General features: G+C 35.9%; 1 protein-coding gene across 13 annotated transcripts in view; it reads right to left on the minus strand.

Annotated features, from left to right (window-relative positions):
- Positions 1-2,773: 2,773 nt before the first annotated feature.
- Positions 2,774-18,876, minus strand: part of TANK (TRAF family member associated NFKB activator) — an 87,438-nt gene continuing 71,335 nt past the window's right edge. For 4 of the 13 annotated variants that reach the window (XM_060152777.1, XM_060152783.1, XM_060152776.1 and 1 more), the window contains exons 5-8: positions 13,865-13,941; positions 13,104-13,219; positions 7,045-7,625; positions 2,777-3,610 (exon numbers count right to left, since the gene is read on the minus strand). In XM_060152777.1, the coding sequence (XP_060008760.1) occupies positions 3,434-3,610; positions 7,045-7,625; positions 13,104-13,219; positions 13,865-13,941 (951 nt within the window). In that variant the 3' untranslated portion in view covers positions 2,777-3,433. Of the gene's footprint in view, positions 3,611-5,670; positions 5,836-7,044; positions 7,626-13,103; positions 13,220-13,864; positions 13,942-18,876 lie in introns of all 13 variants that reach the window. The other 9 variants (XM_060152778.1, XM_060152780.1, XM_060152781.1 and 6 more) reach the window with 6 other exon arrangements.

Raw genomic sequence — 18,876 nt, forward strand, 5'->3', positions numbered from 1 at the left:
CCCGGGCCGTGGTGGACGCGGTGGCCCGGCCCAGGTTCCACTTGCCAGCGGCGGGAAGGACGCGCGGGAAAGAGAGGGAGCAGGAAGCGGGTGGCGGCGGCGGCGGCGGCGGCGGGCCCGCTGGAAAGGAGGGAGCGCCGCAGGCGGGAGGGGGAGCGCGGAGGAGGGAGACCGGGAGAAAGGAGGGAGCGCGGCAGGCAGGCGGAGGGAGGGCTGATTAGCATGCAGCAGCGCTCGCGCGCCCGGCTCCATTGTTTTAACACCTCCCCTCTCCTCCGCGCCAATCTGTCACCGTTCAGCAGGCGAACGCTGCTGCCTCAAATGCTGCTCTTCTCAAATGAGACGGATAATTAGTTGCCCCGCACGAATGCCGCACTCTTCTCACCCCTGATTGCTATCACCTTCTTGCTCCTGGCAGTTTTGACACCTCGTAATCAGCCTGCTGCTTTTCTCTTTTCTTCCCGACTTCTGCTTCCCTCCCCCCCTTCCGTCCTAGTTTATTTATTTATTTATTTATTTATTATTTTAAATGCAATCCTGGTTCCTATTTGGACGAGGCCTCTGCCGAGTTAACCTTCTGCGTATACATGTGTGCATATAGATGTATATATAAAATAGTGTGCGTGTGCGTGAGTCGGGGGCGGGCTTGCAGTTTTGCGGGAAACACTGCTTCCACGCGGAGAGAATTCTCTTCCCCTAAAGATATTTTTGGGAAGGGAGGAGTTGGGGAGAGGAGAGGGACGAGGGGGGGGAGAGTTAGGGAGACCTCAATTAATGCTTTAAAGATCTCTTAGAAATTAACAAACTGGGGAGTCTCGGAATCTGCTGTCATAAGCGTGTTTCCCCCCTCTCCTCTAACAAGCACTGACAGTCTAATTACTGTAGCTACAAGCAGCTGTCGAGGCAGCAGCCCGGGAGAGAAGGCGCCACCGGCTGAGCGCACCCGGCCTGCCCCTGCGCCCGGCGAAACCACTGAAACCCGGGCCGCCTCCGGGGAGGCTGGAGAGGAGGGCAAGGCCCCGCATCCGAGAGCCCCGCGAGCAGGAGGCGGGCCTGGGAGCCAGCGGACACGCTTATCGTTTCATATTTATAGTCTTTACTTTGAAGGTTAAAAGATGTGAAGAAAAAAGGAGGGGACGTGGGGGAGCGGGAAGAACATCTCCCGAGCTTCCATCCACCCCTTCTCTACCTCCTCGAGCTCTCCCTCCCCCCGTGTTGGTAAAATAACCACGCAACCCGGGGCTGAGGGGGCGGGGTGAGCCAGGCTGGAGAGTAAGAAAGCAGATGTCCCCGCTGGCAGCAGCCTCAGCCTCCGGGGAAAGCTGCACCGGGGGGGCCCTCCCGAGGACATTCACCTCCCACTTCTCAGGCATCCCGCTCACAACTGCCTCGCCTCGGCGGGGGTGGTTTTTTCAGACTCAGCGTTTCGCGTGTGCAGCTTTTTTACCTGGAAACTGTTCTTACCCGGCCACGCGTAGCAGATGCCAAGATGCAGCCCCTACACGACTCGGAACTAAGAGCCAGAGGGGAGACCCAGCGGGTGCCCAACTCCACTTTCCAAGCTGCAGCCAGCACCACCTCTGCAGTGCGGGCCCGGAGCCTGTTCTCCAGGCTGCCTGTCCCTTGGCCCGAGAGGGCCTCTGTCCCTCGGAAGCCGGAGCTTGGGGTAGCACTGGAACCCAATAGAAAACAAGAGTTCCCCGCTTACTAAAAGTGGTGGAGGTGTCAAAAGGGTGGACTGGAGAAGAGGAGTCAGTGATCCACTTCGAGTCACTTTCTGGGCCACAATTTCCTTTGGTTGTCAGCAGGCTAGTAGATGTCAACTGTGTGAGAGGAACTCTTCCTCACCTAGAAAAGAGAAGGAAAAAGAATCCCCTTTCATGAGATAGGTACAGTGGTATATTCTGGCTGGAACACGCTGGGAAGTTTTTATGTTTAATTTTGCGTGTGTGTGGGAGGAGTGAGCGAGAGGGGAGGCTGGCTGGGCGGGAGGTAGGGGGGAAGGGAAGAGACTTGGATAATTGTCTAGGCATTTCCATTCAGCCCCAGCGGCAATGAAAGAAAGATGTACATGCCTCAGAACCCTTCACAGTGAATGCCTAATAATGGCTATGTCACCTTGGTGAGGAAGATGTCAGTGTGATGTGCTTGGCACCCTGAGAAGTCGAAGCACCACTCTCATTCTTCCACAAGTTAAGGCTCTTCACTGTGGCACAGGTGATACCTGAACAAATTGTTCCAATCCCTTACCTGAAACCCTCCAGCTTTCTACAACACTCGTTCCCAAGAAGGCTTAAATTTCTGTTTTGAGAGTTGCAAATCAGTGTTTACTTCATAAAATGGAAGCCATGCCTCGACCATTTTTAAAAATTAAGTGTGGGGTGGGGGAGGGAAGAGAAACCTAAAAGACAAGAATCATAGGGAAGAAAAATGAAAGGGAAGTCTCATTTTAAAATTCTGCAACCCTCTGAATTTGGTATCCTCTTTCTTAAATATCTTCCTCTCGTCATCAGGCAGGATGCTACCAATGAATTAACAAATTTCTCAAGAATGTGAACATTTCTAATATAAATTAATTAATATGGATAATCCTTACAGGGTTTTAGATTTGCTCCCATTAAAGACAAATGTGTTTCTTTAGTAAGTTTAGTTTGAAAAATAATTTTAAAATTCAAAGTGATCTACTAGTTATAATAAAATGTCACCAGATCTGGTATCACCCTTCTATCAGATTACTGGAAAGAAACATGAATTTTATGAATTTCCCCCAAATGTGATTTATTTATTTATTTAAGAACAAAGAACACATTAATTATCACAATATAAGTAACTTTTAATATTTAATTTCATCATGTTGCTATACGTATAGTAAAAATTAAAACCATGTCTATTTAAAAAAAAAATAAAGTTTTTAAATAATCCTACCAGTGATCTTATCACTGAGCAACAAATGTCTTAGGTTTGGTATTTACTCAGATGTTTATCTTGTCTGCTATTCTCTATTATTGGTTTATTCAAAAAGAACACCCACAGCATAAATAATCTAAACTTTTAAATGAAAACAAGTGAAAAAAACCCTATAAACATTTGACATCACCAAATTCAATAGATCTAACTAGAAATCCAAGCAATAAGCTTAGACATTTGAAAAAAACATAACTTATTGTTATACAATTCCATAAGTCACATACATAATTTTGAATTATGGCAATAAACACTGTAAACATGAATACAATGAATTACAGTTTTGTACAGAATGATCTTTTAAAAGGTAATAAAAGAAAGTTACAACGTAAGTTTAGAAAAAAATTCAAATAGCTGTGACACTGGATTTTTCAACAAATGATTTTGAGCTAAGTTTGCAATCAAGTACATAATATTACAAACCCAGAATCATCACATAGAACTTGATATGTCTGTTTTCAAATGCGTCTTAAGTCTCCCCATTAAAGTGTGAATTAAGATGCCGGAGGAAATCCCCCCTGGATGTAATGGATGGTGGGAAAACTGCTTGACAGAATTCACATACTCGAGGTATATGCAGTTCTGAGCCTGTGCCACTTAGTACCGATAAGTCACTGTCTTGATTAGGAAAGGGCTTCCAAACGGGCTGCAGGAAACAAATAAAAACATCTTCTGTTATTTGTATTTAAAATAAACTTGCACTGAATTTCAAATTCAAATTTTTTGAACGGGTTATGTGCGTATATATGAAATTCCCTAATATGAAAGTGAATTACCTTTCCTTTAGAATTGGCATGAGGACACGACTCAATTCTCTTTTTCATAAAGGGCATAATTTAACTTTAGGAATCACTTAAAATACACATTCATGCACTTTATCTTCACACATTAAAACATCTTTCAGCTTTAACACCAGCATGTTTTAATACCCGTTATCCCAACGGGTTTTGGAGTTTTGGAACAATAGTCAATAATTGAGACTTTAAAAAAATTAAATTCTATCTCTTCTATTTTATACTGGAACTTTAAGTTATAGGACCTTTATTAATACACAGCATACTAGACATGATGTGTGTGTACATGCATTTTGATCAAGAGCAATGTAATTTCGCTACTATTTATAAGCAAATACACAATGAATAAATCATATAGAAATAAGTGTTCTAATTTTTGAAAATAATTTTTTTAAAGTATGAAACAAATTCTACTGATCAGTTGTTTTTTGAAACCTCAAATATTTAATCGTTCAACAAAGTCCAACATTGGATGCATTCTTTTGACTTCTTATTTTGCTCCTGTTACAAGCGCATACTTTGGCCTTCTTACCCTTTCTTGTGGCTAACTAAAGTGAAGCCTGTCAACAGTTGCCAGTTAAAGGATTATGGGAAGCATAATTCTACAGAGCTACCTCCATTACTATAAGCAACACCTACATACTCTTAACTGTACTTATTAAAAAATATCTAGAAGGGCCAGAAAAAGCATTTAGTTCAAGAGTAGGTGCTCAATATATGTTTGTTGGCTGGAATATCTTATTTTCCTGAAATGTTGTAAACCAAATTACTTCTAAAATTTGCTTTCTTATCTTGACATATCTAAATTCTGGCACTTTGAGGGAAATCACCTCGAAATGCCAACTGAAAGAGACCCCTTTGTATTCCTGTTACTAATACGCTTTTAAAATAACAACCTAGTTCAACTCCTGACATAGTGTTAGTTTTCATTCCCTTAACCAATCTCTTTCATCCTAGTTAACCAATCATTACATAAACAGTATATTACTAATTGAAGCATTTGGGTTTCACTACATCACTGTCTTCTTATAAACATTTTAGTGGACAGCTGTGTATGGTTGATGTAAATATACAAAGTCTGTCTAAGCACCAAGATAACATTCAAATATCAGTACAGAGGGTGTATAATAACACTGACTCAAATACTTTTGTGAGAAGTGGCAATTTTATTACAAAAAACAGTAATATTAAAATACATATTTGAAATCTGGAGTAAAATAATTTCCTCTCTTGCATGATAAAAGAAAAGCAGTAATAATTATGAGTATATGACAGAGTTAACTAGATTTCAATTTTAGTGTTGGCAGTTTAAACAAAAAGTACAATTGATTAATATGCACCACTCTAATGGGAAATTGATACGGATATAAATAAAAGATTGTTATGTTAAAGATACTTTAAATTAAGATCTATAAAATAGTAATAGACTCAGAAGCAATTTAGCTTCTAAATTGGATGAGCCAATCTTCTACTGCCAATTTATTTTCAAAGTCCATACTTATCCTTCTCTATTAGGAGCTATTAGTTCGGATTTGAGCTTTTCATAGAATTCAGTTGGGACCCCAATCACTGACTCAGCAAAAGTAGGAAAAAAAGAAAATCACATAGAGCAAAAATAAGCAGGTATATTTTAGACTTTATTATGATAGCTGAATGTATAAAAAAAGGTGCTAAGTAGTAATGATTGAGATAAAAGTAAAAATTTGAAATATGCAACCAAAATTTCACTTCCCTTTGTTATTACTGACAACTCAAGAATTTTGTATTTCTCATAGCTTTATTAAAACAAATAAAACAACAAAATGTTTTAAAAAACCCATTTTAAGAAATATCCTTTGAATCCTAAACTGTAACATGGCCTTCAAAACAAACAAATTTCTTTGCCTTTCTGCCAAAATATCAATTATCTAACCTTATGCCCCACGTCTTGTGACAGCTCAACACCAATTCTCCTGCATTTTTTAAGCTGAATACTTTTCCATCAAGTTGTAATCACATACCAGCTGTTTCCCTTGCTGTAGCCTAGAAAGCAAATGCACAATGCAGGGTGCCATCTACTGAAACATGAATGCACAGACTAGTAAAAGAACAAGCAAGAGATGTAATGGAGAAAAAAATAACAAGCATTAGAACTGATGCACTTCACAGCTCCACAGGAATTCTACTTGAAATAAATAAAATTGTTTAATCTGTTTCATTAAGTAGTAACTATAACTGTGACTATGATGTGAAATAAGGTACAATGTAGAACAAGTGAGTTTACAATTAAAGCTTATTGTCAGAGATGCCTAGTTTTCTCCACTACTAAAATATACCACAGCTTGACTACTGCCTTCTTTGTATGCTGATTTAAAAGTCTATAACCTATAAAAGTACTTATAAAGCCAAAGGGTATTAATCAAGTTGTTGGTGTTTTTTGGTTTTTGGTAAATTAAGTATCTCAAGGCAAAGAGAAATCAAACAAATGTCTGCAAGTTATATTAGACACTTTTACCAATCTGCATTTTTATGAGCTTCTGTTTATTGTAACAATTACATATTTTCATTTGCCTTTAGGCATTAAACACCTTTTTTTTTTTAAACTTAAAGAATCATTTTGTAATAGAACCTGAATAAAAGGGAGGGTAGGAGTGGATTGGGGTGGGGGGCTGTAAGTAGTCTGCAAGCTTTAGAAACATGAAAGTATTTGATTAGAATCATACATATGTAGAGACTGTTTAAAAAATGTATTAGGCTGCAGATTAGAAACCAAAACCAAAACCAAACCCTACAGATCTACGTACTGTATAACTGAGAATGTAATAGAAGTATTATTTGAAAGACAGTTCGCTTATTTTCAGAAATAGAAACATACAATGTGATTATTTACTTATAAAAAAACATGCATTCTTGTAAAGATAAGTATGATACACACAAACTTTTTGATTAAAAAATGCCACCTGCTTCACAGAATGAAATTTAATAAAGAATCCTAACAATGATCCCGAGTTAAAAGCTTTGAATAAGGGACTAAGTAAGAAAATGACACACACTAGATATGGATAAGGTTTACATGTATTTTAAAATGTGCCGTAAATTTTAAGGTACTTTATACTAGAGCTTCACCATATTCATCTTTTAAATTTCATGTCATTTATTACAGGACTTGGATATTTTTATTGAAAGCTTAACTTCGGCTAGTCATTAGTTTAAAAAAGGTGTCTGATAATCTGAAAGCTACATATCTGTGCATGCATGGCAAAATGTGTGTTCACACTTAATATATTTGTTAATGCAAAACAGTTACCTGCTGTGGTCCTCGGATAGCTTTTCCTGGGTAATCGAGTGAAGGAAAAGGTGCATCAGATGGGTCCTGAAGTGGGAATGTATTTACATATAATGCATTATGGTCTCCAGGTGGCAAACACGGAGCTCTATCCAGAGTTGTCCTGATACAAGTATTTACAAGATTTGAGGGTTTTGTTTTGTCAGTTGTTTTAAGGTTTTGTATAGCTGAAGCTATGGGGTCAATTCCCTGAATTTCAAATAAAGTTTCTTCTGTTTTGACAAAGTTTCCCGGGTTGTCTCTGGGCTCCATATTAAATTTATCCTGGCACATAGCCTCACATGAGGCAGGACCAAGGACACTGGGTCTTTCTGGACTGCTATGTAAGAAAGTAGAGTCACTGTCCGTAGGTGGAAACTTGACATTGAATTTAGAAAGTGATTCAAAAGAGGTGTCTTCCTCATCTTGGCCCAATCCTCTTGGTGCGACAGATGTGATGCATGGTGCACCTCTATTTATATCATCTTTTGCCTGAGGCTTAAATAGCACTTCTTGTTTATCTGTTTTATCCGTACACTGTATAGGCACAGAGCACTGTGTCTCTGCAGGGGAAAAAAAACAAAAGGAAAACAGTTGCATTTCAATCCTTCTTAAAAATCTGAACGTTCAATTAGCTTTGGATAGATGAGTAGTATTTTTTCTACTGGCTTTTACAGCAACTGAAGACAACTGGGATTTTTTTACATTTGCTACCACCTTACACAGAAATATTAGCAGTCTCCAGTGGGTGAATTGGAACGTAGCTTATTAGTCACAGTTTAACTACTTTGTCTTTTCCTAGGTCCTTGTGCTGTAAGCCTTGCATCTTGTTCACAGTTATACTGCTCTATACTTAAAAAACATTTGCTTGTAGTGTATACATCTAAACATTTTATCAGTAATGGAAGCTGCAACTGTGAGCTTGCTTAGACAAGTAAGTTATTAAAAGGAAAAACCCTTACCAGGCACATATATAGTATACAGGTTATGAATCTATATGAATTAGGTCATTTACTCCCCCTAATATCTCTGTGTATCACCAATCAGCTTAGCCATTGTCTACTCTTAATACTATGTGAAGGCGTGGTGGTGGCGGGTGCTGGGAGAGAGAAGACTGGAGGCAAAAGAAGGATGAAATTTTAGGATGCATGTTCAGAAAGGTCTATGTGAATATATGATTTTCTCATCTTATTAGAAAAAGGCCTCTGTAGATAACAGGTAGATATCAGGTAGATACCAGGACCTCTGTAGCTCATTTATCTAGAAGCCACTTATCCAACAAATTCAGCTCTCTAGGACATAGGCAAAAGCTAGAAAGTAAATAGTGCTTTTCAGGAGTCAGGCTAAGAGCCACAAGGCCCACAGATGAATTTTGCTCTTATTCTCATTTTAGATTTATTCTAACAAGCTTGATGATGTCTCCCTAGTTCATAGCTGGTAACAAGCAACAAACTACAAGGTATGGATATGAATTGTTGAAAGCAGATATAGATATCAGTAAGAGCTGAAAGCACGAGAGACGACAAGAGAAACAAAAAAGCAGATATAAGAACTCAGAAAACACTACAGTCTAGTGTAGAGCGAACAAGGGCTACATTTTTCAATGCAAAAAAATCAATGATCAAAGCACTCTCCATGTTGATGATACCGAGACATTAGAAAAAGCCAGATTATATTCCACAATGTTACTTCAAGAAGACAGTGAGGGACTTCCCTGGTGTTGCAGTGGTTAAGAATCCACCTGCCAATGCAGGGGACATGGGTTCGAGCCCTGGTCCAGGAAGATCCCACATCTGTGGAGCAACTAAGCCCGTGCACCACAACTACTAAGCCTGTGCTCTAGAGCCCTCGAGCCACATCTACTGAGCCCGCGTGCCCTAGAGCCTGTGTGCTGCAACTACTGAAGCCCACGCACTCTAGGGCCCACGTGCCGCAATGACTGAGCCCGCGTGCCACAACTACTGAAGCCCACGTGCCTAGTGCTCTGCAACAAGAGAAGCCACTGCAATAAGAAGCCTGCGCACTGCAACAAAGGGTAGCCCCCTCTCACCGCAACTAGAGAAAGCCTGCAGGCAGCAACGAAGACCCAACACAGCCAAAAAAAAAGAAAAAAAAAAAAGAAGACAGGTTGGAGGTTGGTAATGTGTATATTTTCATTAAATGGACAAAGGGTAAACATTTTATTTTAAACTAGCACTTTAAAAAAGTAGTCATCAGTGAAGTTATACATTAACCAACGATGCCTATTTGAGCAGACGGGGTATACAGAGCACTGCGCACAGTGTCTGTCCAGATTCGTAGGCACTTAACAAATGTCAGTTCTTTTCCCTTCCTTTGGTCTTTGCAGACTTGTGACACTTTTCTCTCTTTTGCCACAGCACATTTCAACACAGATGTTTTCTGTTTGGACATGATTGTAGTACAATACTTCTTGGTTCACCCTGTTATATGCCTACTAACCTCTCTTTAGTATGTACCATCTTCTCTTACTGGATTACAGCAGCCTTTGAACCACTTCCTTGCCCTAAATTTTTCTCATATCCACTCTATTGTTTACACTGCTTTCCCCAACCCTCTCTTAGTTTTTCTAAAATACAAATCTGGTCATGTTACCTTCTTAATAAAACCTTTTCATGGTTCTCCAAGACCTTCAGCCCTAAAACTCACATAAAGCTGTGCATGATTGGCCCTTCGTCACCTCTCCATGCTGTCATCTTTCACCACATCTGCTCTACTCCGTACTCCAGCTATAATGAACTTTGGTACAGTTGTCCAAACAGCCATGCTCTCTTGTCTTTGGGCCTTTGCACATGCTGTGCAGACTGCCTGAACTTCCCCCTTCCATTACTCTTTGCCTGACTCTTATTTGTCCTTCATGTCTTGGCTTAGGCATTAATTTCTCTGGATGGTTCTCTCTGGTTTCCCAAGACTGGTTTAGTCATGACTCTTGGGTGCTCTGAGGACTATACACTGCATTGTATTTGCAAATATACCTCTTTCTCCCATTGAAGTAGGTTTCTTGAGGTCCTAAACTATGTTTTGTTTCCCACTTATCTCCAGTACCCTGCCCAGTGCCTGCACATAGTATGCCTTCAATAAATGCCTTCTGAATGAATCTGTGTTCTCTTTCCCACAGAGCCTAGCATAATAATGTACATTTACTAGATAATCTGTCTGTAACTAGGAGTGGTACAGTAATTGAGACCAAGCTCAATTGCTGTCATTTTTCCTGGTAGTAGACATAAGAGTGGCAGGAAATTCTAGGAAACAGTATTTTCTTTGTAGATTACAACACCTGAGAAGGAGGAAACACTTATCAAAATGTTCTTCAGTAGAACAGGAGAATAAAGAATCTGCTGCTGCTGATAATGACAACTATTAACATATACAGCACTTCTATGTGCCACACACTTATAACCATTGTTTGTGCATTAATTTAGGGGTTAATTCCAGGGCTACACAGCTAATGAATGAGTGACAGATCTGGAACTGGAACCCAGGCAGCCTAGAGCCTGTGCTCTGAACCATTATGATAAATTGAACATGCTGGTTTCTAAATTATAGAGAAGGGTCTCCAAAATGACAGAAATGTGCTTTGAATTTCTTTTCCAGTAGTAGATATCCCCTTTGTGAACAAAACATGGAAAACCCAAACAGGTGGAATAAAGCATATATTTTCTTTTAGTATAGCTAGCTGGCATACCTCAGCACATTAAAGTAATCTTTTGAATTAATCTGTTCAAGCAATGAGCGTTACTATTCACACACACAAAATTTTTTTTTAAACGTTAAGATTTCTAAGATTACTAGAAATCCAAGCTTAGAAAACTTAAAAATCAAACAAGGTGCATGAAAGCACTTGTCATTCTGACACTATACTAAGAAGCATGATCAGGTGAGCTAATTGTCTTTCTATTTTGTTTTGTTTTGTCAAGACGTGTATTCCTGCAAGGAAAAAAAAGTAAAATGAGAAAATTTTTTCGGTTTCTAAATTTTAAGTATAGGCTGTCCATTTGGATGACTTTTCAGTTTAATTACCTTGTATACTGACAAAAGAAAAAGATCTGAGGGTTGTTTTAACCTCTAGTCCTATATCCTTGTCTCCTGATCGCCACTGAAATATGATCCTACTTCATGGACCAAACAGCACTTTTTTTTGAAGCCACAATTACTTAAACATACATTTTACCTTTGTCCTTTCTCAAGGCTACTGTCATGTGGATGAGAAGCAAAAAAATAAAAAGTACAATTCTACTAACTCAGCAATTTATGAATTATATCTGTTTACTTAAAAGTAAAAATCAAATTTTAACAAAAAAATAACACAGGGGCCAATAATGTCAAATAAACTCTTTCCAGCTGTATTATGCAAATCACATTTAAAATAGTTCCTTTCCATTTGTATTCAATGCAGTGTTCACTCTTAAAAAACCTGAATAGGCATCTTTTTCCAAAACATTTCTTTTTCTTTCTTTCCCCCTTTGATCTACTACTGTCAGAAGCATAATATTTGATATTGTGGTTTGTTTGGAGCCAGCAAAACTCCACTGGAGTCTGTAGCACAAAAGACCTAAAACATTTCAAGAATAATGTTGTATTTATTATTTGTGACACAGTTAATATAAAACATAAGAATAATGTTAGGAAGCAGTTTTAGTGGGAAGGAAATTGAAGTTAAACACTCAGTATTCTAGTTGACAAACACATACTCAGATTTAGACTTGTGCAATTTAAAAATGGTCAAAGTATTAAGCCATTGATAACGGGGTAGGTTCTTTGTGTAACAATGAATACGTCACCATTACAATGTTTTGATACTACGCTGATGTTCAAAAAAGCATGATTAATTGTAGGTACTACATCTCTATAGCTAGTAGATTTTAAATAAAGATAATTCTTTTATTGGTACTTCAGAAGTACCTAGTGTCTTCAGTCTGCACAAAAGATCAAATTCTCAAGAAAATGACAAAAATTAAGGTGGAAACATTAGAGTTCCTTTTGGGGAAGCAGAGGGAAGGGAGGGGAAGAAGTAAATTATGTTTGTCTACAAAGATTGTTTTGCTTCTCCAACAGCATACTGTGTACCTTTTCTGAAAATAAAACGGTAGTAGTAAGCAAAAAGTGAATTTACCCTATAAAATGATTTTTTAAATAGCCTAGCTATAAGAGCTGTAAGAAATGGAAAGTGATCTTTAATTAAAGGAGTGTTAGCACTGCTGCAACATCTTTCAGAGTAAAAACTGTAAATCACAGCTCTTGGGAATTGTAGGTAGAATATCTCAAATCACAAGGGTAAAGGAGAATTTATCATTATAAACCATCAGTTTACCTTCCTTTTGTTTACAGGGGTACATGGTAGCCAGATTCAATCCATGGTATTTTGCTATTCATATCGAACTACTGAGGCAAATACCAGGAAGCCGGTCTGGGGTTTTAGGGAAGGGTGGAGCTTCTAAAAAACACACTGCAATATATCTGTAAAACAGATATTCCTTTTAAGTTATATTTTATACTTAATTTGTACTTTGTACGTCCAACAGAACTGGCCTCATGAAATGTGAAATGTTTATTTCTTCAATCAAATTACAAGAATCTATCCATGGTGTCCAATTAACTTTTAGGCAGAAGTTAAAAACAAACCTAATACTATAATTTTACTTAGCTCATATGTGATAGTGTAGCTTCAAGGTTGCTTACTAATATATCAATTAATGTTTAATAAGACCCCCAAATAGCAACTGAAGACTTTGAGAGATATATTCTATATTTATTTTTCCAAGGTGGGACTTCTCATTAAGATGATTAGTAATTATGTCATTCAGTTCAATCTACATAGTGCCACATAAAATAGGGAAAAGGCCAATAATTATATAATGCAATACATTACAGAATTTAAACAGTACTTACCCATTATAAGTGGTGAGAAGGGCAAGTTATAGATCCTCAGCACTTAATAAGGATTTAGAAATATTTTCACAATAAAAAATAAATCAGTTTCAACCAATAAAATTAATATTACTGTACATTACATCAAACCTTACCAGTTACAGTGGCTGGTACATTAAGTTTGCTTAAGTGGTCTTTTTGTGCTTTGGCTAGCATGCATATTCTATGAAATTCTTCTTTCAGATCCCGGAAAGTCTTCTCTATATAACCTCTAAAAATAAATCAACATTTTAAAATGTAAGGCTATATCTTCAATTTTTAAAAATCATGATTGAATTTACATAGCACTTTTTAATGTATCACAAAATAATTACTGAAAGGTTAAAGTTAAAGAAAAATCATTTAAAATTCCTAGAAAATGTTTCCTAAAACAACTTTAATATTTGGAGAGCCAGGTACAAAGTAAGTGATAAATTAAAGTTCTAATACATAAATGTAGCAAAGACTAGCATACCTACTTATTCATATATCACGCTTATGCTGGCTGTCTCATTCTTACATTAGAAATTTCAGTGTATTGACTTTTTGTCCTCTGTGAACATCTTAAATAGAAAAAATTAAATATTCCTCACTTTGATAAGGTTAACATTAAGAGCCATCCATATAAAACAATGTGGCCATAGCACTTGTTCTATTGATACAGGAGAACTTCAGAGAATTCAGTTTTTAGACCCATCTTTGCTATTAACTGTATGACTTAATTAGGTCATTTTAACATGGAGGAGCCTTGAGTTGGTCTCTTCTAGTTTTGAAAGGCTGCTTTTTCTTAAAATTGCTAAAAATTTAAAATATGTACATAAAAATATATTTCAATATTTATAATTTGTAGGGTTGGCAAAAAAGGATATAGAACTACCTTTCATGGAATAAAGGAATGCCAAGACTCCTTGGTGAAGTTTCTTTTCTTGGAGAAGAAACCTCTTGTCTTCTTACCTTAAAGATATAAAATGATTACCACTTTAAATTGCTTCTAAACTCAAATGAGAATGGGTTACCAGAAAACACAATAGAAAATTTATCTTCCTCAATGAAAAATAAGTTTTGTTAGCTTACAGATATATATATATATATATATATATATGGTACAATAGATTTTTTTTTCCCAACGAGAACATTCAGGGAAAAAGGAAAATGAAAGTAGAAAAATAAGATGAAGACATGAAGTATTTCTGGTAACTTCTTCAATTACTATTTCCAGTATTGCTAATTCAAGAAATTTCCTCAAATTCATATCTTGATGAAATTGCTACTCTGATCACCAAGCATCTGACATGACTAGAAACTTTAAGAAAAAATATCCGTGTGAGTTTACTTTTTTTCCATTGTTGGCCTATACATTTAAATCAATGTCTTTGTATTTTGTTATAGATTCTTTGCTGAGAAATGCGGCTGTATTAGAGGAATAAAGAAAACCAAGCTACAGCTCCTTAGCATTTAACAAACATTTTAAAGATAGTGCAATTATGTATTTAAGCTCCTTTAACACAAGTTCCTGCCACCACCCTGTGGCTTCTACTGGTATTACATTCATCATGACACAAAAGTCAACATTTAGATTTTTAAAAAATCTTCAGTCATACCTAGAGAACTTTGTGTACCTTTTAAAACTACAAATTGATAAATCCAAATATTTGAAGAAGTCCTAATATTAATCAATTATTTATAATTCGGCCAAAACTGTGTAGGGTCTTATTTAAGTTCAAATTCAAACCAGTGTTTTTTATATTAGGTGACTTTTTAGATTTTATTCAGTTAAGGTCATTAAGCTCTTACTAAAATGGATGATTTTACTTCATTGTTTCTTATCATCTGAGTACATCTCCCTTATAATCTTGCTTTTTAAAAGGTTCTTTCAATTTCTTAAGAGTCTTATTTGTTCTTTAGGGAAAAAACCTGATTCTAGTTTGTTTCTCTTAAAATTAGTATCTTCTCCAATTTCTTCAGTTTATTGCTCTACTTTTTCAGCTTTTTCTAAATACTAGTGTTTGCTTACCATTTCTAAAATAGTGTATTACTTTACAGTAATTAGTAAAATATAATCTTAGCAACCCAAACAATTATTTTTATATATTATGTCATTAGACTTAGGTAAAATAAAGATCATTTGCTGCTGCATACTTTCTGTCTGACAAATATTTAAGCCATGTCTTCTTCTGGATTAAAAGAGCTTTATTGAGCTTTATAAAGCAGTCATATCAAAAGACATTTTCACATTCACAGTTTGTTTTTAAAAGTGGTAGACAAGGCTTTTCTTTAGTGTTATGTGCAATTAGAACACTCAATGGATTTTAGTGTGGACTAGGAAAAAAGGCAACATTTTAAAGCTAACCAATCATTCAGGATGCTACAAGTATAAAAACAAACTCTTAAAAGGTTATATTATATTAAATCTATAGCAACAAAATCAGAGAAGAAGTAATATTAAGAGAACAGAAACATTTGACAATTTAAGATATTAAATAAATAATAAAACAAGTGATTAATAGAGTAATTAATCTCCTTTTAAAATTTACTATTTGAAATTCTCAACATGAAATAAAAATATTCTATTAGGAGCTAGAAAGAACCAAAAAGAAGTGCTTCTGTAATTTTAGTCTGAAAATGAAGATAGTTACAGAAAACAGTAATGAAGACTACTCCGATTTTCAAAGTACTGATTTTGACATAAAGTAGGAATGATTGCTTCTGAAGTTAAAGAAGCCTAAAAACTAAGGGGTGGGGGGGTGGTGGTGGGAAAGAGGTGAAGGAAAAGGCAGGAGAAGAATGATAACTTTTAGCTGGCTCGCCAAATAACGTATTGACTTACTTCTGCGATGTTAAGATTTGATAACCGGTGTGGGTGAATTTATCTGGAAAAGATTTCTTTCTTGTGTTGGCAGGGGGTAAAAGGAGGACTGACTTATTGAGGAATTTCTATGAAGTATCTAAACTAAGGACTTCAAGCTTCTTTGGGGTTAGGAACAGTTCTGCTTACTATCATTTTTGTTATCATTATTGAAGAGACATATTACTGATTGTACTGAGCAATGCATTGCACCTTCTATCATTTGCACCAAATAAGTCTATTGATATATTTCAAATGAAAGTTTTATGTCCCCACAACCTAAGAAAAAATTTCGAAAGAGACCATAACATGTTAGTTCAAGAAAAAGCAAAGCAGTTCTCTGACATTTTGAAGTAGGGTTTATCTAAAATGGGTATAGAATGTTAATATTATTTTCCACTGTAGCAATCGAACACAACTTTCTGAAAAAGATCATTTATTTTTTCAAAGGATTTAGGATTAGTATAGCTAACAGCAACTCCAACATTTTCCCCAGAAACTCAGACTTTCTTTTAAATGCTAAATGATCTTACCTAATGAAGACTACTCAGTTTGCTGAGCATCCCAGAGAGTAAGTAAACGTTAAAAGAGATAATTTGTATTTTTCTATTTTCAAATATTATCCAGGTGGACCCCGCACTGCAGGAAGTTGAAGTTATTACAACTTCAAATAAGAAAGCAAGAGAATTCTGAACATTATATTTTAGGAGATTTTAACATTAAATCATTCAACAAATGAATTTATTTTGAGGTACTAAAACTTAAAATACTTAACATTATAAACTGTTCCAAGTACTAGTTTGGAAATGGCGAACTTGTGGAATGAATACTGAAATAAGAGTTTTACACGTCGTACTTTTCATTTACACTTCCAGTATGGCACTGGATAAGTCATTCAACTAAATCATTAAGATAAACCCATTTGAAGCAGTTGGAAGACGTTGTGAAATGATTCCTTAAATTTCCTCTTATGTAAATTGGGAGAATTTGTTTTAGTGTAAATCAATTTAAGCTTCTCATAGATGTGTATTATATATAAAAAAGGTTCTGTTCAAGACTTAGTTGAATATGCAATGATATTTAAGAAGGAGAAAAAACAAAAAGTGGCTAATATTTAATTAGTCCAAAACCTTCTTATTCTTAATGCAGCGATAATGGGAAATGTTTTTGTGTTGGAATCCAAGATCTGTTAGATACCAACATTTCTAAGAAAGAAATGTTTATTTTCCCCAATGCCTGCCTTTTTAATATTTGGTACTAAAAGTGAAAGTTTTTTTTTTTTAATAAATCAATGTGAAAAATACAGAGATGATTCACAATAGCCAAGATATGAATTCAATCTAAGGGTCAGTTGATGATGGATGAGTAGATAAAGAAAACGTGGTATATATACAATAGAATATTGTGTGTGTATACACACACACACACACACACACACACACACACACACATTTTAAGGCCGAACACATCAGCTTTAAAGAAGAAGGAAATCCTGTCATTCGAGACAATATGGATGAACCTGAAGGACATTATGTTATGTAAAATAAGATAAGGCAGGCACAGAAAAACAAATATAGCATGATCTCACTTATATGTGGAACCTAAAGAAGTCAAACTCATAGAAGCAAAGTAGAACGGTGGTTGCCAGGGTTTGGGGGGTAGGGCAAGTGGGAAGATGTTGAGTACAAAGTTTCTGTCATGCAGATGGATAAATTCTGGAGATCTAGTGCATAGCATGGCAACTACAGTTAATACTACTGTATTGTATACTTGAAATTTGCTAAGAGTATAAATCTTAAATGTTTTTACCACAATAAAAAAGAAAAATAACCATGTGAAGTGATGGATATGCTAATTAGATTGACTGTGGTAATCATTTCATAATGTATACATACATCAAAACATCATGCTATACATTGTAAATATATAATATTTTTATTTGTCAATTTATAGCTCCAAAAAGCTAGGGGAGAAGAAGAAATGCAATAAAAATTTTTAATCAGAATCATGTTTTTTCTTAAAAATTTTAAGCAACTAAAGTCAGCAAAATTAAATTGAGTTATGGAACTTTTAAAGATGATTCAATTCAAATTCATTAATACCTCTCATATGGAAGGAATCTAAACTTTATTTATTTATTTATTTTGACATTGTACCAATTTATTTGATTGCCTGAAGCCATATACTTCAAAAGGAAATTAAAAACAGAAACGTTCTCTTCTTTATGGTATATAAGATAAAACAACCTCTTAGTTATTTTTTCCATTTTTTTTTCCAGAATCTAAACTTTAAAAGGCTAATACTGAATAAAGGTGGTAAGTCTTCAATGATACATATTTAACCTATAGCAGTGACTATCGCTTTATTCCAGGGTTCACATCAAAGATTCTCTCTAAAATTTAGTTGAGATCCTTTCATGCAAAAGGAATATTTATTTTCAGGTGGCTCAGGCAACTGAGTGTAGCCAATATTTGATTTCATTTCTGAGATTACGCTTTTAAAACAGAAAAGAGCTATGTTCTTACTTGGAACAATGTCAACCAAGAAGTTAGCCCAGGTGAGATGGCATGGATTAGTAAAGGTAATATAAACTGTGGAATAGTTATAAATACTAACTTAATAAAATTTATTACAGAAAAAGAAAAAATGAGTAGTGGAAAAAGAAAGTGAAAATAAGGTATCACTTAGATTTTTGAAACTAAGAATGAAATGTTAAAGGAGAAACTGAGGTTGAATTTACCAGTTTTAGATATATTGAAACAAAATGTTACAGTGAAGTCAAGCATTGAATATGGCTGAATTAGGGAGAAAGTGAAAAAAGGGCTGAGAAAGTGAAGAGCTTAAGGTAGAAAATAGGAACAGAAAAAAGTTACAAGAGATTTGATAAGAATATAAAAGCATATTAAAAAAGAAGTTTGAGGACAAAAGGTAATTTAAAAAAATACACAGAAATTGTATTTATACGAACTTATGGCCATGTGAAATCTGTGGTTCTGTCACCCTCAATAATATTACTGAAAATCTAGAAAAGCAAGAGGAACACA

Source organism: Lagenorhynchus albirostris, chromosome 6, assembly GCF_949774975.1.
Source record: "Lagenorhynchus albirostris chromosome 6, mLagAlb1.1, whole genome shotgun sequence".
In the NCBI taxonomy this organism is placed as follows: Eukaryota; Metazoa; Chordata; class Mammalia; order Artiodactyla; family Delphinidae; genus Lagenorhynchus; species Lagenorhynchus albirostris.